Below are 26,848 nucleotides of genomic sequence, written 5' to 3' on the forward strand. Positions count from 1 at the left end.
AGAAAATAATGTACTGCACAGATAATTTAACAGTGTTCAAGAGCAATCTGACAGACTGAGGAAATTGAAAGTAGAAGTTAGAACCTGGATGAAAAATAACATTTCTCAAGACAACAAAATAAGCCTGTCCAAAACTTCTGAAATAAGCACTATATGAAAAAGTGAGATACAAAAAGCATAACATTTTAAGAACTGCAATTAAAAAAAAACTAGTTTATTTTTCAAATATATTGTATTGATTATTTGTTTGACCATTGTCCTTTACAGCCCAATTGATTTCAATTCCCTTTACTGCAGGTGTCGTAATGCAGACACTAGTGGGGACTAGTTCCCTTGAAAGGCTGCGAACGTAAAACAGACGTGAGAGATGGCACAAAGGGAAAGGAATGATTGCATCCATCATGAGATTATCTGGAAAAGGGCAGACAGACTGATTTGCCCAAAGTTACCCAAAGTAAATTTTTAGCAGAGCTCAGACAGAATTTGAACTTTCCAATATGAGGACTGATGAATTATTTTAACTCGTCTAGGTCCTTCCCATGAAAGGATCTGCTGTGAAAACAAGCCACCTTTATTTCCAAATTCTTGTCTTCTGAATGTGAATTATTCCTGCGACTAGACAAGTAGCAAACATGCTCTCCACCCAAGGCCCATGCCCTCTCCACTCCACTTTTAGAAATGCTGTCTTTCCCTTGTGTCTCCAACCCATGCCCTGCATGTTCTTTTCTCACAGTCTGACTGAAAAAAAATTTAAGTCAGAAAGAAAATCAGAAAGTATGTAAATAATATTGAAGACTGTGAATTACCTTGGAGCTACTTTTCTTCCTTACAGGGCTGCTGGTTCATACCACACCTAGTCATTAGAATCAATAATTGTCCTGCAGTTAATGTTTGAGCTGCTGAATCTCTGAGGGCAAGTCTGAGGAACTATAAACTGGATAAGCAAAGACAGACATCACCAACCTGTGCAAAGGTGATTCACACAGCTGAAAGAAAGAAGCATTTTTAGAGCAAAATAAGCTTTTCATGTTACAGGTAAGGGATGATCTAACTGACATTTCACTGAAAAATTTTAAAAGCTGAAGTGGGGGTTTTGCTAGAGGATTTTCAGGCAGTGTTAAGAACACAGCTGTCGCTGTAAAATGGATGACTGCTGTGCTAAGGCTTAATCTGGTTTATATTTGATTTGGATCAATTTCCTCTGTTTTCTCTTTGCTGAATTTGAACATCTGAAATCAATCAACTAAAGAAAATAATACTTTTTTCCATGGAACCAAATACTTGTGATTGTTACTGATCTTTAATCTCCGGGAATATTCTTTGTTCTCTGAATGTTTATTATTGAAAGTCACTGGAATATTTGTATGATGGTTATCCTAGAGATTTCTCTTCAGTCATGGGAAGCGTGAGGGATTATTAGGGATATAGCACTGAGATGAAGCTAAGAAATGAAGGAGAAAATATGGCTCCAGTCCTCAACCCAGATCTCAAGCTGCTTTTAGTTAAGCTGATGCTATTCTAACCCTGATGCTATTCTAACTGCCTGTTACTGAAAACTTTAAAATGAATCTATATATACTGGAACTCTGTTCTGAGTGACAGAGGAGTATGGATTTTGGGGTTTCGGTCCTTGGCAGTGAGATGGTTCATGAGACTTGGTAACAGATTCCACCCAAAAATAAATGTTCAAGGACTGACCAAAACTTGCAATAGGCGCCATAAATGATATGACATAAGGAAATTATGTTTATGTTCAAAGAGAAGGGAACATCAAAGGCACTTGTCATGCAAACTGTGAAATGGCTGAATTTCCACTGCTGCATTTGGTAGTTGGATCTGGACAGGAGAACCTGGCCATGACACAGCCATATTTAATTTAGCAATTAATTTGCCAGCATTTTCTGTCCCCAAAAGTAAGGTGGGATGTTTGCCCTGAAACTTTCTCCTCCCTCAGTAGGTCTTGCTCCTTCTTTTTTCCCTGAATCCAGACCATGGTACCCCAGACCACCCCATACGGTTTTTTCCCTGTTTTGATGGCCTCCCCCAGTACTTTGAGCTCCCTGGTATTCCTCCATTGCTGTCTGGCAAAGGGGCACCTCCAGCCATGCCTCCTCCAGAGGGACAGATAAAACCCTGCAGAGAGCCCCTGGGCACAGACTGCTGCCTTACAAGAGGGAGAGGGAACACTTTGGGCACTCTGTCCCACCTTCTGCCACAAATTAAGGAATTCTCTTTTTGAAGTTCCCACATGGCTACTAAGTGCAGCAGGAACAGGCCAATATATTCAGAAGAGAGTGGCAGGAGGGGTGGGGAGGGGAGAGCTTGTATAGGCAGAGGAACAGAAAGAATTTTCATTGACTGTGTAACCAGAATATCAGCAACAGTTTTGGTTTGAAGTGTCCTTCCAGGAGGTTCAAAGGGTATTCTCCTTCTTTCTGCCCTGCCTGTGCCACCTCCTCTGGCTCCAAGAGGTCTGTGAAGGACCCACTAAGGAGGCAACACAGCCAAGCATCTACAGGGGGCTCAATTTCAGCCCTTGTCTCCTGACAAATTTAATGATTTTCTGATCACTTCTGGTTTCAAAAGCGTGTCGTATTATTTTCTTCCAGAACTCACACAGTTATCTCCAGTCCAAGGAAAGAGCCCAGTATTTCAAAGGGTGCAATTGCACACACAGTATAACACAGCTCAGAATGGGATTTGGAAGAGAAACTCCTGTGGCATGTCCTAGAATGAGTGCTTGAGAGAACAGCACTGTGGGTAGCAGTTTCTGTATTTACAGGTCCCCTTTTTGTTCAGCCATTGAGGAAAGAAAAGAAAGGGGGGAAATGGTGTGATGAGAAGCCCAAGCAGGAAGGCACCTGGAGGGAGCTGTGCCTCCACACTGTGTTCTTCCCACTGGAGGCCTCCTTGGGACAGATCTGTGGAAGGATTCCTGTAGGTGTGAGCCATATAACATGAAGCACCACTGAAGATGGCAGCACAATATGCCAGCTTCACCTCCTTCCAGAACTGGCCCCATCCTCTTTGTAAAAATCTGGAGGCAGTGAGGAAGTAGGATAGCATTTTGCAAAAGCCATCTAATTTTCAGGAGGATGTAACATAAACTGTGGAAGTGCGTGCTCAACATTTCTTTGAAATTTGAGGCAGAGAGGGCTCCTTGGACTTGGAAATTTTGTTTCCAGTAGCTATGTAGTTTTAGGGAGTGCAGACACCTTAGGCTTTCTTTGCCTCTGCAATCTGCAGGAAATTTTTGAATTTTGAATTTGAATTTTTGGAACTAGAAGACAGACACCTCATGAGATTCTCTGCAAGATTTTTGTCCTGTGGTTATAACATTTCCTGTGAACACCTCATTGCTTTCAGTAAACCAGAAATGAAAATGGCTTTGTGGTACAGAATAATTGTAACAATGTGGTTGCAGGGCTTTTTGGTGCTGGGTTTAATCTTTGAGATCTCTTTGGGAATCTCACATATTGCCTCTCTTGCACCATTAGGCAGAACCGGATGGGCACAGCCTTCCTTTGCAGCCCAGGGGTACCAGTGCTCTTGTCTCTCCTGAGCAGATCTGCAGCTGCTCCCTGGGGACTCCTCAGGTCTCTCCCTCAGGAAAACTCAGCCTTGGTGTGCAAATAGCCTGGGCCAGCTCTGTGGGGCTAAAGTGAATGTCATCTCTTTGCAGGAGCTGAAGCAAAGCATATTCCAGCATGCCTAAGCTGTGTGGACTTCAATTTCTTCTCATTCACTCGGTGAGTTAGAAGTTTTCCTTTGTTTATCTGTGAGCAAAAGGCAAAGGTTGCCTGCTCTGAGCTCTAATCCATGGGTGTGCCAGCCCACAGGTCAGGCAGCCTGGTGCCAGCACAGTGGCTGTAACTCTGGGTGTGTCCCCAGCACAGGTGTGTGGCCCCCACAGCAAGTTGAGAAGACATCTCAGTCATTAGGGGAAAAAAACTTCAAAAACCTAGAAGGCACCAATTTACTTGTTTTCCCTCTTCTACTTCCTCTTTAGATATCACTGTTTCCAATACATGAATTTCATGCTAGAAAATATTTAAACATACTGCAACAAATCACCAAAGAGTGAAAACATCAGTATCATGAGTTCTGCATTATAATCCATACATGTTCTGACATATTAAATGTATTCTAAGACATATAATGCCTCATAGCTTAAACTGTGCATGTTAATTTTGTATCTTCATTATTTGATTCCTGTGAATCCCTTTTCAGAGGATTTTCTGGAACTGAAACGTGTTAATTATGTTCTTTATGGACCTTATGTATTAAATGCAATAGATTTACTGATGTTTGCAAAGGCTACAGCAGTGGTGACTTCCACTTCACAATTGAAATTAACAGAAAAGATTGAAAAAATGTGTCAAATTCAAGTTCAGTAAAAAATGCCTCAGAGTATGGAGACCTTGAGGGGTGGCACAGTGAGCACCTCCTTTTCCCTTCCCATTTCACTGCTTGTGGCAGTGCTGGCCCCTCCATGAAGCCACTCTGCAAGCATTATAGCCATCTTCAGAAGATATACCAATGGATATGGACCAAGAGGTAAAGCCTCTTTCCCTTCCAAGCTCCTGAACAGTGATTCATGTGGTAGAAATATGTTTGGAAATATTTATGGTCCACATAAAGTAATTTTAATCAACAGAAGTGATATCGCTTACTTGTTTCACAGGCTGCACTTTGAACTTTTTGGTTTTATAGCATCAGCCTTTGTTCCTCCATGGCAGGGAACATGATAAAGCAAAATCTGTCCATAAAATGGCCCCAGGAGCAGCCTCCAGGAGCCAGGCTGTGCCAATCTGTGTGACACGGGAATAGCTGTAGCAGGTCAGATTCAGGGTCCTGATACCTGGTCCCTGGCAAGGCCAGCAGTCAGCATTTTGCAAAAATATTAAAAAGGTAGCTGCAAAGTGCATTTTCCTGGATGCATAGCTATCAGATTACATTTGTTGATATTCTTCTGCTCACACTATTATTCACTAACATCCTTCCCTCTCCTTCCCCAGCTCTCTGCTTTTCTCATTTTCAAAAGGAGTCACAAAGCCTTGTAGGGAAGCGGGACAGCATCTCTGGCAATTATTAAGAACAATATGGAATTATTGAAACAGAACTTGTGACACACACACACAGAGCAGTGCTTTAGGGTGAATTGTGCTGAACTTTGCTGTGTTTTTGTCATAGGCAGAATTCAGTTTTCCCTTGGTAATATGCAGACTGTGCTTTTCTGTCAGAAATTGAATAGCTGTCCCAGCAGCAATAGGATCAAATCCAGAGGAAAAGTCATGCAGCAGAGAACACGCATTCAACTCTGTGGTGTGATGGACAGGGTGGCAATGGTACTCTAAATCTGTAAAGCAAAATAAATTAATTTTTACTATTGAAGAAAAGAAACTTTACTTGTTCAGCCAAATAATGGAGCCCTTATTCTGACAGGCAGACACTCAGCGTTGTCAAGATAGGTGGTGAAGACAGGGAAATTGGGGAATCTTGGTCTTTCCTCTGAAGAAACAGGTTGATTATCTGAACCAAAGTGTGAATAGTCTTGTGTGCAAGGCCTGCCCTGAGAGGCTCAATTTTGCTTTGTTTCTTTTGTTTGGAAGCAAGAACTGCCTGAAATGTTAGGGCAGGAGTGTGGAGGTCTTTCGGCACTGGGGAGTGTGAGGTTAAAAACCTAATAAAAATTTGGCAGTAAAACCCCATGATGTTAGGACATTGCTAGCCATTAGGAAGACAGAGGCTGAGACAGATTTGTGTGACATTTTTGCCATCAGGTAAAAGCCAAAGATGTGAAGGACACGTTTGCTCTCTCTGTGGTTTTCATTCACATGCAATTGATGTGAAGGCACAGGGCTCAAGTGGCTTGCCCAGATGGCTGTGGCATGAGGGGGTGCTGTAGGAACCCAGAGAAGGCCACCTCATTCCCATACAAAAAAAGATTTGATTTACTGGGGAAATTACAAAAGGTGCAGCCACAGCTCCTCCTCATCCCCAGGTGTGATGTTTGATTTCCAGACACACTTGTTTTCACAGGGCTTTGTGGCTCTTGGATGGGTCATGGATGGTCCTGCTGGGGACACAGGGGAGATCCAGCAATGATTTTATGAACTCCCTTTTGCTCTTAGTCTACTTTAATCTATTTTCTTCTTCTGTTTGCTCTTGAAGGTAGATCCAATCTCATTTAATTATGTAGTGGTCAGAAAAGGGCACAAGCCTTTGTTCTCTAATTAATTAATAAATCTCTGCTTTTAAAAATTATGTACACTAAAGAGCCTGGAGATGTTCAGTGCAAGCCTGGAAGAGTCTCTGCCCTTGTACTGTAGCAAAAGAGCTCAAGGAGGCTCAGGGGTGGGGAGCTGCTGTTTGTGTGTGGTGGCAACAGACATCCCTCATGTGCTTTCCTCCATCCCTCTCTCTCACAGGCCATGTGGCTTAGTCTGGAGGGCCTGAGTGTAACTGGGCCTCTGAAGGACATTGACTTCTCTGTTCAGGAAGGAGGGGGTCCACGCATCCTTTACCAGGTAATCAAGTGTCTTGTGTTATCCACTCTGGTCAAGAACCCCCCAGCCTGCACAAAGAGACCACATATGAAGGGTTGTCTCTGTGCTGGTGGGAAGAACAGTCCCTCAAGAGGATGCAAAATTAATTTCTAATTCCTCTCTCTGGGAATTCAAGAGGCTACATGCAAAGAGCAGGAGACAACCCCCTCTCAGACACATATTTAAGAGGATATCCTAAGACAGGGATTAATAAAATCAACATTCCTGGAGAACTTCTTTCCATGTAACTTGTGTCATCATTTTCCTTTGACTCTGAGATTTTCCTCCCAAAGCCATAGCCACAGAAGGACAGATCCAGCTCCCAGGCAAATGGAGGATGTGTGTCATTTTTTTCCATTCCCATTCTCAGACAAAGCCTGAGCAGACATTTGCTTTGGAAACAAACTGCAGTCGGGATTTCTTGCAGCATTCAGGAAACAATGTGAAAACTCCTCTGCTGAGGATCAGAAAAGAGCAGACTTCAGGTCTGCTCTTGGAAGTTGAGCAGACTCGTGGAATATCATTCTCCCTGCCAAACACACTGTTGGCAATAGATTTTAAAAGTCACAAAAGCATGAAATTATTTTTATTATGGTGAAAATGCTGAAAAAAATGATGATTTTTCCCTCTGTTTTTTGTTTGTTTGTTTTTTTCTTTTTCCATTGTAGTTCAAACTCGAGCCACCTGCTGTGAGTTTCAGAACATCTGGTGAAAAAGCTGGAATTATTGCCATTGAGCCGAGGACAGGCATCCTGTATATCAATGGGTCTCTGGACTGGGAGACCAAAAAAGTGCACAAGCTGCAGGTAAAAACTCAATGAAAAATAGGAAAGGAGAAGTATTCACATTCATCCTCTTTGGGTATACCTGGTAGTAAGAGAAATCGGTGGAATTTGGAATCTTTTATTTTGCCTATGTTTACAGGCAGGTTTTTCATTTTTAATATCAAGATTTGCTGGAAGACATATGGTTTTGTAGCTCTCAAAGACTGAACAGGAAAATGCTCCTTAGCAGAGGAAGGCTATGTTCAGAAAACAAAAATTGTGATGCCAGCACAACCCTTAGCTCTCCTAATATGAGGGGAATACTTGACTGGAAGTAAAATCTAACCTCATGAATGAGCTTTTCTTGTTACCCCTGAAGGCTGATAGGGTGAAGTCTATTTCTGGAGTGGAAAAATGAACTATTGTAAGAATTTAGAAAGCTCACAATATACATGGTGACCAACTGAGATTAGCTCAGTTGGTTAGAGCATGGTGCTAATAATGCCAGGCTTTGATCCTTGTATGGGCCATTCACTTCAGGGTTGATGATCCTTGTGGGTCACTTCCAACTTGGAATATTCTGTGACTCTGTGAAACAGTGTGAGTGAAAGACATTTAGGCAGGGAGGCACAGATCTAACCTCTGTCAGATAACAGCAGAAAGCTGTTGGGCAGATGTTGGACTCTAAGAGAGGAAAAACTTTGTGTGCTTGTCCTGCTATTATGCCTTTTTCATGAGGATCTCACTAGTGCAAACACTGTTGAGAGTGGATGGGCAGTCTTTGGGTCTCAGTGCATCCTTGTCCTCTTAAACCATGTCAAAAATGGTGCTGTCTTTTTCTGAGGCACCAGCAGCTGAGAAGAGATGATCATGACAGGATCAGTACCTGAACAGGCAAAGCACATGATGATTTTTTAGCCAGCCTTAGCAGTCTTTCTAAAGTCTATCACTTCAGGTTTCATGGTTTCACATTCTCAGCTCTAAAGCATCCTTGGATTGGAATTAGAGAGGACAATTTCCTAGCCCCAGAAGTTAATAACCCTAAGCATGTGAATAATTTATAGACAAAAAGTGATGACAGAATGAAAAAGTTATGCTTGGTTAGGCATAAGTAATCATGATTTTATCTATTATGTGCAAACAAAGTTAACTGTGACAGATATATTATATACTTGGTGATTTAAAGAAGGCTGGAAAATAAGTCAAATTGTGTGGAAAAAAAAGTCATTAGAATTAAGAATTAATTTTTCTTTACTAACCCTTATATCAGACTATTTTTCTGATTTATATTCATAATAGCAATTAGTTATAAATGCTATATCATGTTGGATTTTCTCCTTGTTTGCTAGAAAGTATATATTGCTGTTTAAAGAAAAACATGAATTGTAAGCTGTGAAAAAATACAAATAGTCTGCTGAAACTGGAAGTGGGAAATTGTCCTCTGAAAGTTGTCATCAGAAGCAGGAGTGGGTTATTTTGTTTTGTTGGCATTATATACTGTGACAATTTTTTGTCAGGGAGCTACAGTGGCAAATTTGTCCTTGTATGTGGAGCTACCCAGTGGTGGCTCTCACCAGATTTGCATGACAGTAAGAGTGACCTGCCATCTGACACCCTGATATCAATTCATGCCTTTTAACCTGTCTGCATGAAAATATTTACTTGCTGTTCCTTCTTTTTTTGAATCAGGTGGAAAGTCTGGATGAGAGTGGAAAGAGAGTTAAAGGCCCATATAATGTTACAATACATGTGGAGGATATCAATGACAACCCCCCAGAATTTAACCAGACAAAGTACTATGGAGTAGTGAGGCAGAACTCTCGTCCAGGTAATTGCCACCATAGTTAAGTATTATCATTAATAGGAAGGTAGGTAAATTAAGCAGGAAGGTAAAGTTATTGCTATACAAGCTGGAAAAAGATCAGTTTTTCTTCCCACAGGACTGTACAAAATAAGGATGAAAGCCTCTATAATATAATGAAAGGGCAAAGAGGTGACCACTATGTGGTGTAAGGGGATGAGTGCAATCAGAAATATTTTTTATTACTTACTCTTTGCAAGTGTCATTTAACAGACAAATATTGCTGCTCTGTCCATTGCTCTGGGGGAAAAAAACCAACAAACAACAAAACCTTATGGTAGAAGGGGTTTAAAATTTAAAAGCTACCAAAGACTATACAGAAAGAGAAGGCTAATACTATCTGAGTCTTTACATATCAGTAAAAGAAAGTGCCAGGGTCGATATGGGGAATGTACTTACCCTGAGTGATGCTTCTCAGAACATGGGCTAAACCTTAACATTTAGAAGAGAGTCTTAGATTATGAATTGCAGTGATCCAGTCCAAAAGTCATGCAAGCATCAAAGAGCAGTAGGTTGAGACTTACATCTTGGAAATAAAACAAAGGACTCATACAGCTGTTATTGCTGTGGCTATGGACTCAAGAAGAAACTTTTGCTAAATAACATGCATATAAACCTCCATGGGGTCAGAAAATTATTCTGAAACATATTACTGTATATTCCTCAGTACATCCAAGTCAAAAAGATTTTGAATGCTGCCCTGGTGTGCAAAAGGTAAAAGTTGACTTACATTACTGGGTATTTCCAAATTTTTTTTCACTGTATGATTGTTCTTTTATTGTATCTGTGCCACAGGTCATGCACCATTTTTATCAAGGTGCTTTGGGTTTAACTGATTTGTGTAAGAACTGCAAAGTGGCCTTAAGGAGAGATCCCAGTGAGCTGAATTCTGGGTTCAGGCACTCTAGTGTGATAGATAGCTCTCTGCTGATTTAACTCTGTCACCTTCTTCACCAACTGGTCAACACACCTGTTGTGATCCTACTAAGCAGAGCTGGTGGAGGGCTGACCTATGGGATGGCATACAGCAGTGTAACCTCTGCGCATGGCTTCCCATGGGAGATGCATTATGGAACAATGGCAGCTCCCCATAAGTTGCTTTCCTGGTTTGAGAGCTCTGCTCGAATGGATTATGTGTTAAGGTTCAGTCTCTTCTCTTACCACTGTTTCTTCTCCAATCCAAACAGGCAAGCCCTTCATGTATGTCCATGCCACTGACCGTGATGATCCTACAACTCTCCATGCACAGCTGTCATACAGCATTCTCCATCATTTTCCCAACCCTTATGCAGAAATGCTTTTCCAGATTGATAATGCAACTGGAGCAATCTCACCAAGCAGGACAGGTATGTAAAAAGATTCTTGATTGCAAAGAGGAAGCATGAGTTCTGGGATATGCATAGGAACAAAACAACAACATGGGTCTGATGCTATATTGTGAATAAATGTAGTCAGTGGGACATACTCCACTAAAACCCTAGTTTTGGGGAACTTGTGTTTTGTCCCATCAAATTCAGTGGAAGCTAGCAGAAATGGGGATTGAGCTCTAAAAGTACACTGAGAAGAGAGATAGGTCCTCTGTCCTTCAGGACTCCATTATGTCATATCTTGGAATTTATTCTCTGCCATGAAATCTAGAAACTCAAAAGCACTAACATGAAAAATGCAGAGAAAACTCAGCTGGACAAGTGATCCCAACTGAATTGCAATGATTAGAAACTCCCATCTATTCTGCTGGGCTGAACAAGTGCCTAACTGGGGCTAGGGCTGTTCAGGGATGCCTCTGCACAAGATGAGACCACAGCACAGAGGCCTCAGATGATTCCATGCACATGAGGCCATGCTGTTCAGAGAACCCAGAGGAAGTGGCTTGCTGAGGTTTGTCCCAAAGGACCATCTAAGGAGTAAGTCTGAGGCAGTCAAAGAACCATAGTGCATGTAGGTGGCAATGGGCAAATAAACAGCCCCCACAGCCTCTGTGTCATTTCTCTTGACTCTTTGCTCTGTCTTTAGGCTCTTATTACTTGGATCCTCAAAAGCAGGACACTTTCACACTTGTTGTCTACGTGAAGGACATGGCAGGGACGACAGCAAATGCTTTCACCAGCAGTGTTGATGTGATCATCACTGTGAAGGAGAGCCTGTGGAAAGCTCCCTCCATCATCCGCATCAAAGAAAACTCAACCCAGGTCCACCCTGTCAACATCAGCAAGGTAGGGTCCTTGACCACACTCCATGAACTTCTACCACACAATTGTTTCCTCACAACTAACTGTGAAGGTGTCCCTACTGCATCCAACACCAGGTTCTTCAGAATGACTTTGACACCTCCCAGTCATTTTTTTAATATGGCATCCTTTGGAAATCATTGTTAGTGGAGGTCTCATTGATTTTTTGTTAGCACAAAAGTTAATAGTTTGAAGGTGATATAGATATAGTCAATACAAACACTAGAGTGACTGAACTTTGCCTTTCAGTTTGGGACCAAAATCCAGTCATGGGTCCTCTAGGCTTTGAGCAAACAAAGAGTTTTTTGGAGCTTATTTTGTGGTTAGCTTCTTCCACCTGCAGAAGAGCAGGGCAGGGGACCAGCTCCACAACAGCCCTGCTGTGGGCAGTCCCTCACACTCAGGGACGCCTGGTGTGACCAGTTTTGTATCATGCACCACAACTGCTACATCAAAAGTACCTTGAAAGGACTGAAATACCCTCCTTCACAGCCTGCATTCCCAATATTCCTCTTTTCACAGTTCAAGCACAAAATATTTTGCTGATAACGGCAGACCAATAGCAGTGTATACATCAGTACATATTAACTAACAGGCCAACAGCCCTTCAGAAATATTTGACTTTGAAAAATGCCTTGGCAATGACACCCCCAATGCTGTCATCCCTTGAACATGGCAGGATTCCATGGATCCTGTTCACAAGAGTAACTGGCTTGGTGCTATTCTCAGCGACAGCCCAAGGAAATCCAGAATGAAAACAGGTAGAAAGAAGACTAATATGTAAGGGTGCACCCATTTTGAGGTCACTTGTATAAACATTTCATGTGGTAGCCAATGTCATGTTGATTCTGCCTAGGGGAAAATGAAATGTAGCTGCTGCTACATAGAACATAAATGTTAATACTGACTCCATTAACTAACCAGTCTGTGTATTTAATTTCATTTTAAATGTGCGGTACCCCAAAAAAGAGCCTTCCTCATGAGTTTTGATGAATGTAAAGAGTGCGCATGCACGCATTTACAGACAGGTACCAGGTATTTGTTTGCACAGAATCACAGAATCATAGAATATGCTGTATTGGAAGAGACCTATCAGGATCATCAAGTCCAACTCCTGGCCCTGCACAGGACACCCCAAGAGTCACACCATGTGCCTGAGAGCATTGTCCAAATGCTTCTTGAACTAATGAAGGCTTAGTACTGTGACCACTTCCCTGGGGATCCTGTTCCAGTGCCCAGGAACCCTCTGGGTGAAAAGCCTTTTCTTGATATATCTAACACAGACCTGCCCGAGTTGAGCTTCCTCAAGTTCTGCCCCTGGTCAAGAAAGTGAAGAGATCAGTCCCACCCCTCTGCCTCCCCTCATGAAGATGTTGAGGTCTCCCCTCAGTCTCCTCCAGGCTTAACAATCAAGTGTCCTCAACTGCTCCTACTAAGGCTTCCCCTTCAAACCCTTCACCATCCTTGTGGCCCTCCTTTGGACACTCTCTAATACCTTAATGTCTTTTTTATAATGTTGTGCCCAAAACTTCACACAATACTTGAGGTGAGGCCACCCCAGTGCAGAGCAGAGCAGGACAATCCCCTCCCTTGCCCTGCTGGCGATGCTGGGCCTGATGCCCCCCAGGACAGGGTTGGCCCTCCTGGCTGCCAGGGCACTGCTGACTCACATTCAACTTTCCACTGACCAGGACCCCCAGGTCCTTTCTGTGGTGCTGCTCTCCAGCCTCTCGTTCCCCAGGCTGTCTGTACATCCAGGATTGCCCCATCCCAGGTGCAGAATCTGTCACTTTGTTAAACTTCATACAGTTAATGATTGCCCATCTCTATAATTTATCAAGGTCTTTCTGCAGGGCCTCTCTGTCCTGGAAGGAGTTGGCAGCTCCTTCTAATTTAGTGCTGTTTCGTTGTTCCATTTCCCTGAATTAAATAAAACAAAGCAACAGGCAGGAATAGAGAGTGTAAGGAGAGGAAATCATTAGTATCAAGATATTAAAACAAAAATAATGGGTTTTTTTCTCATAATCACTCTTTATCTCCACATCACCAAATCTTTTTATAAAAGGGGATGTGTTGTATCCCATCTGGACAGATGGAGAAACTGTGGCAAAGTGGCTTCAGCACACAATTCAGAGAGCAGAGGTGGATTATCAGTCTGATTTTCTGCAGTTCATCCTGAAAGCCTGCCAAACTGGTAATTTTCTGGTTTATGAAGCTAACAGGAATGCAGTTGTTTCTGTTTGTGGTCCAGAAATAATCCCTGTTAAATCTCACTCTACACTTCTGACTTCCTATCCTGACTTATTTTTTGGGTTTTTTTTAGGTGCAGTCAAATGAACCAGGTGTAATTTATGGCATTTTTGAAAAAGAAAAGCTGCCAAGGCTCCCATTTTCCATCAGTGAGAATGGGGATATTTATGTGACCCAACCATTGGACAGGGAAGAAAAGGATACTGTAAGTAAACATATTCTGCCATCACTGATGGCAGAGAGCACAGCAGGAAGCTGATTATTGGTGTGGGAGTAAATATGAGAAAGCTCAACAGAATGGAAGGGAGACGGGGAAAGGGAGAATAGATAAAAGTTTTGTTTCTTGTCACTTCTGTTTGGAAATTATGTGATATATGTGAAAGTTCATCCACCTATTATACTGTAAACAGGCTTCAGGTCCTTACCCTAGAGTGGGCCTGGCAGTAGCAATCCCTGCCCACAGCATATGTACAATGTACAGCATGGACCAGCTATGGCAGGGTTATAGGTGCATGAGTAAGAGATAGGTGGTAGAGGGAAGGAGATCTGGACGTTTCAGATCTACTTCAGACCTTGGGGACCACAGATTTTAAAATCCTCAGCCCTCAGAAGCTAAAGGGTGATGGAAGAGTTCTGATTTAAACAAAAAGAAAATACTGAGCAAACTCATGAGATGATATTTCATATTCCTGTAGTTACATAGTAAAATGCAAAATATTGTCACAGTGGACATTCAAACCATCTAATTGCTATATTCTTGTTGCAGTATACATTCTATGTGGTGTCAAAAGATAACACAGGAGAACTGGTGGACAAGCCTTTGCAAATTCACGTTATTGTGGAAGACATCAATGACAATCCCCCTGTGTGTCAGCAGGACCTCACCATAATTGAAGTTCAAGAAAATGAAAAGGGAGGTAAGAAAAGAACTTCTGTTAATTTATACACCTCATTGTATTCCTGTTGTTTCCATCTGTGTGTGAATGAAGCTAAAAATTATGATCCCAAAGATTAAAACATGGCTGTCCCAGGGAAATATTTTCCTGTGCAAATAGCCCTCCTGTTTTCCTTTCAATAATTCCTATGGAAAGGATTTCAAGAACCTGAGAAGGACAGACCCAAAACACCTACTTTGAAAATGCTGTTTTATTTAAAATATAAAACTGCATTTTCCCACAACCACAGATTTGGATAACTGCTTAGACTGTGTAAAGAAAAACACCTCTTTTATTACCAATACAAGAAACTGTTCTTAAAGGGGTACGAGCCCATTTTCCCTCATTCAGCTGCAGCTCCAGCATAAAACCTCTGACTTCAACAGACCATTACCAAAATCTTCCAATGTCTTGACATCAGTTATTTGGTTTCAGGAGCGAAGAGTCTGCTGTTACAGTCTTTTGGACTGCCCTGACCCCAAACCAGTATGTTGGGAGGCTAAAGCAAAAACTCCCAGAAGTGAAAAGATTGCATGTCCATTGAAGCGTTTTCCATACAGCTTTATTTTTATTGACCCTCTGCCCTTTGCACTGGTATCACTGTTGTCACTGTGTACTTCTGTGGAGACATGGAGCCACTGCACTGTGTCTGATTCCCATCTCTGCTCTGCTCCAGGGAGTAATATTGGCACTGTGTTTGCTACGGACATGGATGAGAAGGACAGCCTTAACTCTCGTCTGCATTTCCAAATCCAAAGTCAGGAACCTGAATTCCCCTCAAAGAATCTGTTCTATATTCAGCAAGACACCGGGACTTTGCAATTAATTGGCCCTTCCTTAAGCAAGCGTGAATCAGCCAAGTATTTCTTGAAGGTCCTGGTGACAGATCCACGTAAGTAATGCCTGCTGTTACACATTGGAATAACTGCCCACACTGGCAGGACTTGTGTTCAGTGTCTAAGGGATGTGGGGAGACAAGGAGGATTTGCTGAATAGGCAGTAGCACTGAGAGTCTTGCTCTGGCATGGTACTTGTCCTGTTCTTGAGATGCAGGGAGATGAATCATGAATCACAATGCAAGCATGGAAGGGAACCAGCTCTAGGACAGAGGGTGGCTAAATTGGGAAGCTTGTTAACAAGTACTTCAGAAAGAGATTTCCTTCCACAGGGGGGAAAAAATGAAGAGATCAAGATTGTGGTTTTCCCCCAGATCATTCAAAGGAACTTAACTGGAAAAAAAAATAAAAATCAATAAATTAAACACAGCTGCTCAGACAGTCCAGCTAATATTTTAAAACATTAAGAGAATATTAAGCTGAAATTAAACTTCAAAAATTATCTTGTCCCTTATGTAAATTGTCATGAGTCCTTTGTAATTCACTGAATGGAAAGGAAATCAAACTTCATACCAAAGCTTAAAGCTTTGTGCTGGAATCCCTACAGTCAGGCAAAACTTGTGCATGAGGGCACTGGCATGGAAAGATGTCTGTAAATGAAATGGCATCATTTTGGCAGACGATGGAAAACCTTTCAGAGGGAGGAAGCTGGTGATTTGTCTTGAATGCTTATTTGAATTCCACCCAAATGTTGTTTAGAATTTTCCTTAACTTTCAGCTCATGAGGCATGTTTGTAAAACACTAAAATCCATCTATATATGGATATATTATGCTTCTAAAATCACAACCTGCCATTGCTTTTGGTGCCCCTGCTCAGGTAGTGATTAGATTTACATGAATCTGAAGTCTGCCTGTAACAAAACCAAGAGGACAAGGGAGCATTAACAACCCAGGGTTTACTTTTTGACATGGAAAAGTTAAACTGAGACAGTTAACACAATTCATAGCTATCATCATCCTGGTAAACAGATATGGTTTTAAAAAGTGAGGGAAATGAAACAGGATGGGACAGTGCTGGAGAAATGGGGAAGATCAATGGTAAGATAGAGAGTGAGGTTGTCATTGACTAAGAGATCTCTGAGATAAGTGCTTCTCTCAATTTAGTGCTTAGATTGGGCAATTTGGAAATGCTCACTTTTGCTCACAGTGAACCCTTCTGGAGGAGAGTTGTTTTTGGCAGAAAGGCTGGTGTGACGCTGTTTATCTCTTTCCATGCAGAATTCGAAACAATCTGTAATGTGGAAGTACATGTAATTGACATCAATGATCAAATTCCCATCTTTAAAAATTCAGATGTGAGTATTTTTAACACCATTTTGAATGTTCTAATAACTTTTGACAAGGGTTTGAGCATACCTTCAATGTCTATAGGATGTCAGCAGGAAACTAGCCATTTACAGGCAAAGTAATAGAGTAACTACTAGTAAAAATAAAGGTAAAATATTGCTGCAAGTCTGCATATAAGCTCTATCTAGACAGTGAGCAATGGGACAGACTAATAGCTAATTACAAAATTTAAGGTAATTTGCTCAGTGGAAAACTGTGTACAGAAAGAAATTTTTCTATTAAAGTAGTTTATTCCAGAAATGCAAGTTCTGAAGGGAAAGAGGGAAGAAAAGGCTTTAAAATTAATCAAACACCTAAATGGAAAAAAAGCTGGTGTCTCCCAAGTACCTTTCCAAACACAGCACTTGTGTACCCAAAACAGCCAGAAGATGAATGGGAATCAAAAGCCCTATGTGGTTTGGCCAGAAACAGTGGTCCAGCAATCCATGCCCAAACCTGATTCCAGGATGGGTGTCAGGCTCCTGTCTTTTCTCTGGTGGAGGTGCTGGCATCTGGCAGAGACCTGCAGATATTTCATGACTTCTGCCTGATGGCCCAAGCCTTCCGGCAGACACTGGAGTGGCTGAAGTCCTTACACAGAGGTGTCCCAGCTCCCACACTCCTGCAGGCCATGTAGGTGTCTGGCCTGTCAGGCACAGTTGTCCTTTCAGGGAAGCTGTGTTGGTTTTTGGGCCTTGCAGACTGTATTGCCCATCTCAGGTGATGGCAAGGTCAGCACAATCTCATGCAGACAAGATGCCTGCAGGGCAGGTTTTACACCATCTCACCTCAAGGTCTCGGTCCAGGATCTGGTCTCAAGGTGAGGCTTCTGGGCAAGGGCACACATTAAACAGTCAGAGGAGTTGGGATGCCAATGTGCCAACAACCTATGGTGCATGAAGCAATCAAATATTTAACAATGAGTGGCCAGGGTGCTCACAAGGTACAGGAAAGCTGTACTATCCCTTCTGCATGATCATGGGCTGGTTTTCATAGAGGAACTAAAGATTTGGGACTGGTGCTGTACTAGTGGCACTGACATAGATCCCATTACTACCATAAATGTGTGGCTAAAAAGCCTCCCTCCTTTGTGTGGCTGCTGTGGGTTAAAATAAATCCACACATGTGGGTCACAAGCTTGTGGTTGTGCTGAAATTCTTATCCACAAATGGTATGTCATGTTTCAATGACACCTCTCTCTCTTCAGTATGGCACTGTGACTCTGGCAGAAGATACCCCAATAGGAAGTGTGATATTAGAAATTGAAGCAACTGATGGAGATGAGCCTGCCACAGGGAGCTCCCTCATCATTTACCAAGTGAAGGAAGGTGATCCAAACAACACGTTCACCATAGAGACAGACTCTGAAACAAACCGAGGGTTCATCAGGATTAAAAAGGTGAATAGATGGATTTTATTCTTCTCCATTAGTGTTACTTATTTGTTATACACAGTTACTGCCCTGGTAATGATTTGTGAGGAGGGTGTTGACTGGTGGCGGAGTGGGGACACCCTAAGCACGGTGCAGCCTGCAGGAGGCTCCACTTTTGGATTCAGGCTCTGTGTCTGTGCAGTGCTCACACACACACACCTATCCTCCTGCCTTTGCTCTGCCTTCACCACCACCACCAGCTCCCTCCACTGGCTCTGCTGCTGGCTGCTTCTCCAGAAGAGCAGATTCTGGCCAATGAAGTAGGTGTTTATGCACCATAATGACAAAAAATTTACATTATTTGAGTGATTTTGCAGCAGCATTTCTGGACAAGAGAAAGCCAGCTAATGCTTCCATGGCTGTGGTGGCAGTGGTGGGCTGTGAAGGGGCAGATTCTCCTCCCTGCAGTTGCTCTGGCCATTGGTGGCCTTTGCAAAGCAAGGGGCAAGTGTAGCCAGCATGTCTCAATGTGAGCATGGAGACGTAGTTTGTTCCTGATGAGGGGAACATTAACTGTGACCAAGCCAAGGACAGCGTGTGCTGCAGTAGGTGACACAGCCCATATGCTGAATGCTGGAGACAGGAATATAAGGAACACTTTTTGCTGCATCCATGAATTTCAATAACAAAATTACTCTCCCTTTGAAGTTAACCTTCTCAAAGGTGCTTGGACTATGGCTCCAGAAAACTACCACTCATTTTCCAAGGGGTGCCATACTGTGTGCCTCCAGCTCGTGTGCTGCCACCAGGCCAAGTGCAGGCAGAGGCAGTGTTTGGTGAACCATCTTCAGCATCAGTATCAGCCTCAGCCTCCTTTTTTCCCAAGGAGGTAGCTGTGAGAAACTCTGTAGTGTAACAACCCTTGCATGACTTTTGGCACCCGGAGGTCGTTTGAGGCCTTCTCATACAGAGCTATAAATACTATTTCTGTAAACAGGATATTGTTATTAAACTTAGTCAGGCAGGTGGCAACATTATTAGAAAATGCAGTTGCTGAGGAGGCCTCTAAACAGGCATATGGTTTCATTTAAATGGAACATTCCCAATGTAATTTTCTCCTGACAGCTCTTCTTTATTTTGCCTGCATTTGGGATGCAATCTCCTCCTTGAGAAGAAGGGGATTTGGACTTTTTAGTTTCTCATTGGAGCTCCCCACAGCAGCAGAGCCATTGCTTCACAAACCTTTTTTTTCCTAATTCATCCAGGCTCTTGATTTTGAAACAAGGCCTCTGTACAACCTGGTGATCAATGCCACAAACCCCGAGCCACTGGTGGAAGGCGTGGAGTACAACGCGAGCTCTCTCACCATGTTAAAACTTGCTGTGACAAATGTGGATGAGCCACCTGCTTTCCAGAAGCCATTTTACAAAACAGAGGTGTCTGAAGACATTCCTGTCAATACCTTGGTCATGACGGTGGAGGCCTATGATCCTGAAGGGGATTCTGTACGGTAAAAAAGAGTGACTGTGATTAGTTAATTGAATTTAGGGTTTCAAAAATGGTTCTAAAGGACACGCAAGGAAAATATGCCCAATACTTGGCATGTGGAAAAATACTGTTTTTACAGAAGAACTATCTCCTAGTAGAAGGTGGATGTGTGGTGGGGTAGGGGCCAGTGACACACCTGCAGCTGGGTAGTACTTTTCTGACCAGATTTCTGTACTGTGACAAACATCAGCCTTGAAACAGGAAACCACAAGGGAAGCAGGCTAATTTATATCTCCAGGAGAAAGGTAGAGCTGGACTGAGAATAACAAGGTTCCATGTCCATAATGCCTTTATCAAAAAAATAAGGCGTATACTGTATAAGGCGTATACCCCTGAACCAGTAGGAGAGTCACACAGGAAACAACCAAAATGCACAACCTCAACTTTTTCTCCACCAAAATACACATCCTCAAGTCTACAACTGAAAAAGAATTCATTTTCTTTCCTAGCTGTCAGAGATGACACATCTCTTTCTATTGTGGATGCAAAGCTCTGTGTAAGACAACTCCCGTGCTGTGTTGCATGGTGTAAATGTACCTTACACAGCAGAGTCAGATGGAGGAGTTATTTGTGACTTTTGCTGTACAATTCCCAGCTGGAATGCTGAACAGATCAAGTTAAAATAAACAGTTCTTGAAATTTAACTGAAATTCAGCAAAACACCAAGTGGTTAATGGAGTTGCACAGTGTGACTCTTAGGCCTCCTGTGGGTTCTTATTCCCAGAGATTTCTCATCTGGCTTTCTACTTGTCCCTAACTTTTGGGAACTTATCATGTTTGGCCTTCTGTCAAGCTAGTTTGAAAGGGAGCCACATAGTCCAGAAGCTCTGGGGGATGATGACAGAGACACATGACAGGAATTTAGCTATACATAAACCACATTTCTGCTAAAAATAGGTTAAAGGGCATAAAATAAAAAGTAAGAAAAGTAGAAGATGTAGAAGTAAGAAAAGTACAAGCATGCTGTTTCTAGTGTAAAGGGTGCTGAAAGAACAAAAACATTGAATGAGAAGGTCTGGTCACTTCTACTCAACAAGTGCCTGTGCTTTAACTGGGTCATATGTTCATGGTTAAATTTGTGTAAGTAAATACCCAGGGACCTTGGTGATTTTTTAAACAATGATATAAACGCAATTATGTGGTGATGCTTAAAGCACACACTGTTCCAAGGCTGCCCCAATGGTAGTAACAGGCTGCTCCAGACTGCCAGAAGATAATCACCATGGTTCACCTTGGGGTCCTGGTCCCTCCTCAATCCACAGAAGGGTTCCTGGCTGCCCTGGCCCCTCTGTCCCCCAGCCCTTGGCTTGTGGCCCCATCAAAACCAACATGTGGGAGATGTGATGGGGTGAGATGGACATGGAGTTTGGACAAATCACACTTCTGGACTAAAAGCTCAGTGCCATCTCAGGTTCTCCATTTAGAAGGAAATGGAAATTGCAAGCCCACAGGCTACAGCAGAGATGGCATTTCTGTAGTTCTGCTCTCACTCTTATTCTGGATGATTTTGGCCTCTCTTCCTCTGTCTATGTCTCCTGGTTGGCTGTAGTATTGTAGCACTGCAACTCTTCCAAGAACCCTCTCTTTGAGTACAACTGTAATCGAGCTTCTTACATAAAGTCAACAAAGAAGTATTTGCTTTGTTGGAATTTTTTCCCAATTTGGAACAGTATATATGATTTTTTTTCCTCTCTATTTCTTTTCAAAGATACTCCTTGGAAGGTGACGTGAGGAAATGGCTGAGAATTGATTCAGCCACTGGGCAGGTATACACTGCTTCCCCTTTGGATCGAGAAACTGAAGAAATATACTCAGTAGAGGTTGTTGTATCAGAGCTAAGTAAGTGATGAAACAACTAAATATACACACAGAGGAATCCCCTGTACTTACTCTTTTATGAGGAATTATCATACTTACCATGACTAAATGCATGAAAAGTACTGGAACATGTAATCTCGGATATGCATCCTGTGGTGTATCCTTAGAAGTATATATTTCTTAAGAATTTAAATTTCTTGAAGAACTCTTGATGCTGTTGATAACAAGGATTAAAATAGCTTTCATGAAGTTTGGTATGGTCTTATATTTGCTTGAACCACATGACATATAGAGAAGATTCAAATTTTTTCACTGCTTTCAGTATCAATATTTTCTGCTGCTTTTTTCTCTACAGCTATGAAGATTTTAGTCTTTCTCCAAGGTATGGTTAGGCTTCCTGAAAACATACCCAGAGAGTAGTTTGTAATCTCCTACAGAATTTCATTTTGTTATAATTAAAATGAATACTCTGTCAGGTCTGAAATATATTAGGGCTTCTAGTTCCAGCCATTAAATCTTTCGATTTTGGCTTGTGTTTTCTGTATATAGAAGAGGGGTGGGAAACTCAAGGCATTTCATGCTTAAGAGTGCTCCAAAGAGCACTGGTCACTTTGGATGTGACTGCTTGCCAGACATGATGGATATGACAGATTACTAGGTAAGATCTGCCTCCCTTCCGTTGCTAGCATTCTGTAGCTTGCAAGAACTGGTGGTAAGTAAAAAATGCTCATTAAAAAGTAGTGGCAGCTACCACAAATCCCTCAGGACCTCCTGAGACCTTGTTTCTGCCACCTTTAGACAGAACACCACCTTTCACTGCCTATCTGATGGTGTGCCTCTGTGATAACTGCAAATACAACAGCCCAGAGTGTAAATCCAAGATGTGCATGTAACTTTGCATTCTGTTAAACTCGACAGATAATGCAGCTCAGAAATCCAAAGTGTTCTTGACTCTACACTTACGTGATGTGAATGACAACTACCCACAAATAGCTACAGATTATCCTACTTTCTTCTGCTACCCAGTCAGTGGAGGAGAGAGAACTCTCATTCAAGCTACTGATGCTGATGAACAATTATTTTATTCAAAATTTACTTTTTCCCTTGTGGATGAAATGAATGCAAGAAATAATTGGGAAGTCTCAAAATTCAATGGTAAGCTAATTCAGCTGTTCTTACAATGATAGGGGACTCACTTGGTACTCTGGTGAATATGAAGAATTACAGAATTCCTTTTCACTGTTATTATTGCATAACCAGTGTCCCACATAGAAAAAAAATTGGGTTGTTGAGAACACCAAAGTCATTAATTGCTTTTTGCAAGAGGTAAAACCCAGTATGTTGCAAGCTATAATTTCATGAGTATTTTTGAGAGAAGAAGCATGTAAGTATGAAATATATGTGTGTTTAATGAACACAATTCACTGCTGAAAAAGAAATAGAGCAGTTTGCAAACTGTACATTTCTGATATTTCATGCAGAAGGAAGTTCTGCCTCACAAAGTGAATGGAGCTTTTTGAAGGGGACAGTCAGCACATGAATAAGTGCTCGGCTGATAGAGTCTGTCTGAATTAATAAAACATTTTGATGAATTGTCCCACTAAATTTATGGCAACCCAGCCATGAATTTATGGCTGGGTTGCCATAAATTTAAAGTTTTGAAAGAATAAATAATAATTTAAATTCAGGACTTGGAGTAAACAGTCAGCTCTTGCAGTGAAGGGAGTTCATGTGTGGTTTTCCAAAGGTTTTTTGTTGGGATCTGCATAACTCAACAAATATGGATGTGCAATGAGGAGGCAAAGTTTACTCATTATACCAAGTTATTTGAATAGAAACCAAGTGTGAAGAATTTCAGAACATTTTTCCAAGACTGAGTTGGTTGAACAATAAAATTCACAGGTGTTAATGAACCCTGGACTCCCAAATTCACTTTTGAAATCATGGGTGCTGAGCTGGCCATTATGAATCAGGAAGGAGAACTGTAAGCAGTTCCATGGAAATGTGAGATCAGCAGTATTCAAATAAACAGGTCAAATATTGTGGATTACCAGGAAACAACCAGAGAGGAAACCAGAGGACTTCATTATGCCCCTGTATAAATCCAGAATTTCTTCAAGCTTTGAACTCCAGTCTCTCTATCTCTATCATAAAAATGCAGTATAACTGGAAACAGGTTTAGACAGGCTGACAAGGATAATCAGAGTTATAGAATGGCCTGATATAAGGAAGTGTATAGGAGCAGCAAAGTAAGCTACTACTTTTAATCTTGGAAGACAGTAGGGAAAGAATGCAATAGAGAGATATAAAATTATGAATGCTGTGGTCAGGGTGGCCAAGGTTCATCCTTTGCTCTCTCTTCCAGTGCACAAACCTGGGACCCTCAAGTGAAGCTTGTGGAGTTATTTACAGTGCAGATAGAATGAGGAGGTAGCTGACTTGGGAACTTGCTATCACAGGGTGTTGTCTGTGCAGAAATTTTCTAGAAGTTCAAAGCAAGAAATTACATCTTGCTCAAGAAGTCCTTGAGCTGAAAATGTTTAAAGGGTGAGAGGGAGGAGGAAATAAAATGCATGCTTTCTTTTTCATCGTAATCTCCATTTATTCTGAAGACAAGATACTTACGTCAACAGACTTTTGATCTGATCCCAATGGCTGGTTTTACCTTTTCCAGTTTTTAAAGAGTCTTAGATGTAACAGTGTAAGTTCACTAGAAGGACAGTCTGTCCTACATTTCCTTGGGAACAATTTAAGCTGCTTGTGGTCTCTATGAGTATAGGGGACTACTCCAGGTTTAGATGGGATGCTATCAATGCAGCACTACTCAAGATCAGATTTTGCCTGGTGTAGAAATTAGGAAGGAAATTTTATGATCATATTATGATGAAGGTCAGACTAGGCTTCTAGGTATTCCCTTTTTACTTAGTGTCTGCAAACCAATGAGATCCTGGAAAACACTGAGGAAAACAGGAGTTACTATAATGTGCAAAGCAGCCTTAAAAAAAAAAGAACATTTGCAGCTGGTATGAATGTTGAACTAACTTTCTTTCTTGTGCTGACATGAATGTCCCATTTCCTACTTACAGCTACTCATGCTTTCCTGTCCCCGAAACATGCTAACTTTGAAGAGAAGGTGTATGATGTTCCAATAATACTTAATGACAATGGAAATCCGCCTTTGGAAAACAAAGTGAATCTTAAAGGTATTCTATGCATACAACTATTACCTTCAAGAGAGCAGTTACATTTATAAATAACCAAATGTGACTACTAAACTTCTCATTAACCTCATGGCATTTCCTTTTGCAGTAAGTATCTGCAAGTGTTCCAGTGAAAATTCATGTTTTATCGAAATAAACCGTGAGCACTCCTGGCCAACCGCTGGACAGGCAATTGGGATTCTGCTTGCAGTCCTGATCGTCATTGGTAAGTCACTTCTTCCTGGCTGATTTGAAGGCAGACTGAGATATGATGGTGCTGCTGCATTTCTGACATGAAGTCACTTGTTGGGTGAAGACTTGTCAAGCATGTTGCAGAATGAGTGAAAGAGGGAAGATCCCATGATTGTGTATCATGATGGCTGCAAACTTCTAAGGTTTTGGTTGTAAGAAAAATATCCAATGGCACAAAAACCAGCTGGGACAGAAGAAACTACTGAACCTCTAGTATAGTGTCATTTCATTGCTACTTACTGCCCTTTGCCTGTCAGGGAGCGGCTTTGAGTTTTGTCTTGGGCATCCAGATTATAGTAAAAATACTGAAGCTTCCTACTTATAGGATCTGTACCTGTAGCTTATAGTCATCATTTTATTCTCCTATTTCAGCTTTGCAGGTTTACATCTTTCATATTCATTCTAACACCGATAAAGAGGAAATAAATTTATATACAGTATAATGAGCTCTTCATGATTTTAAAAGATCAAATGATGCTATATAAATATAAATATATATATATATTTATTTATATATATATATATATATATATATATAAATGAGGGACTGCATCTCAAGACAAACATACAAATCCCTGCTCAGTGAGAGGGGGGGCTAAAATAGATGCTTTGCCATCTGGTCAGACCCTAGAGGAAAAGCTTTCCTTTGGGGGAAGGCCTCTAAACCCCAAGGCATCCTTGGGGTGATTGATCCTGCCCAGCTCTTGGTCCCATGCTGCATGGTCCTTTCTCAAAGCTGCTTCTGTTCAAGAGGTAAAGCACTGTGGATCTTACAGGGCAGTGTCATGGCCTTTGCTGGAACATCTTTTCAGAAAGTTTACTCTCCCCTTTACAGACAAACATTCTCTGTTTTTCAGGTGCCATTTTAGCAGGTGTGTTTTGCCACATGAGATACAAAGAGAAAAATGAAAAGAGCCATCCCAAAGATGCAAAAGATAATGCTGAACTCAACAGACTGACTTAATGACTGTTTCATCAAGGGACAAAACCACCCTTTGGTTATGAATGACTGAACTGTGAAGCTTCCAAAGCTCAGAGATGTACTAACACAAACACAAAAAAACCATGCAAAAGTAGACTCCCAGGGGTTTGGCCTCACTTTTGTACATAATACTATTTAGTCATAAAACATAAAACATATGTAATTAATAAGCTCATCAGCTTTGGCTAAAGTGTTAACTCATGACAGCACCAAATGCTGAGCTCCTTCAGGGATCTATACATGGGACCAGTCTCCTTCATCTGACAGCTGAAGTAAATATGGACTTTACAGAGGACTACAGTTTGTTGACCTGCACATATTTGTCTCTTTCCAATTCTGTAAGTCAATGAACAGCAGACTGGGGAATAGTCCTGTGCTACATTTGAAGATACTCCATGAAGTTGTAAGAATCTCTCTGACTCTCAGCAAAGGAGATGCCAAACTTATTGCAATCTGTAATCTGCCCTGGGCCGTGCCTGCTTACATTATACTGAATTTGTACCATCAATGTGACATTTCAATTTTTCTTTTTTGATATCCCATAAGGTAAAATCAGTTTGTGAAGCACCATGGCCTTTCATTACAGTTTCCAAGTAAAAAAAAACCCCTATGCTGAGTCATGTAGGTATGCTGTTTCATAAATATGCTGTTTCATCATACTTCTGCAAATATTGCTCTTGCCCCCCATACATAAGATAAGAATAAACATTTTCTTTAAAGATTTTAGTCCCTGCTTATTTTATAAAATAAATAAAAAATGAGAGTGCATGAGAGCAAACCATTGCTGCTTGGTTCTCTATTATATTTAACCCTTACTTTCACCTAATACAGATTAAAAATGGCTCTTAGGCCAGACTGATATGTGTC

The 26,848-nt window shown here is 41.5% G+C and overlaps 1 protein-coding gene across 1 annotated transcript; it reads left to right on the top strand.

The window, feature by feature from the left end:
* Nucleotides 1-3,707: 3,707 nt before the first annotated feature.
* CDH17 (cadherin 17) lies at nucleotides 3,708-26,658 on the top strand. The gene is made up of 17 exons (XM_066547903.1): nucleotides 3,708-3,749; nucleotides 6,432-6,530; nucleotides 7,217-7,354; nucleotides 9,002-9,140; nucleotides 10,361-10,519; nucleotides 11,187-11,386; nucleotides 13,725-13,856; nucleotides 14,418-14,568; nucleotides 15,263-15,478; nucleotides 16,702-16,778; nucleotides 18,017-18,208; nucleotides 19,447-19,691; nucleotides 21,438-21,568; nucleotides 22,466-22,702; nucleotides 24,634-24,750; nucleotides 24,857-24,973; nucleotides 25,857-26,658. Exons 1-17 carry the CDS (start codon nucleotides 3,708-3,710, stop codon nucleotides 25,961-25,963), a joined length of 2,499 nt encoding a protein of 832 aa, XP_066404000.1. The 3' UTR covers nucleotides 25,964-26,658.
* Nucleotides 26,659-26,848: the final 190 nt, after the last annotated feature.

Source organism: Molothrus aeneus, chromosome 1, assembly GCF_037042795.1.
Source record: "Molothrus aeneus isolate 106 chromosome 1, BPBGC_Maene_1.0, whole genome shotgun sequence".
Taxonomy (NCBI): Eukaryota; Metazoa; Chordata; class Aves; order Passeriformes; family Icteridae; genus Molothrus; species Molothrus aeneus.

Bases quoted from the DNA above. Each gene is read 5' to 3' on its own strand.
- CDH17 (XM_066547903.1), top strand. From the start codon at position 3,708: ATGCCTAAGCTGTGTGGACTTCAATTTCTTCTCATTCACTCG. The intron at 13,857-14,417 runs GTAAGTAAACAT...TTCTTGTTGCAG, and splicing joins ACAGGGAAGAAAAGGATACT to TATACATTCTATGTGGTGTC. The intron at 24,751-24,856 runs GTATTCTATGCA...TTCCTTTTGCAG, and splicing joins AAACAAAGTGAATCTTAAAG to TAAGTATCTGCAAGTGTTCC.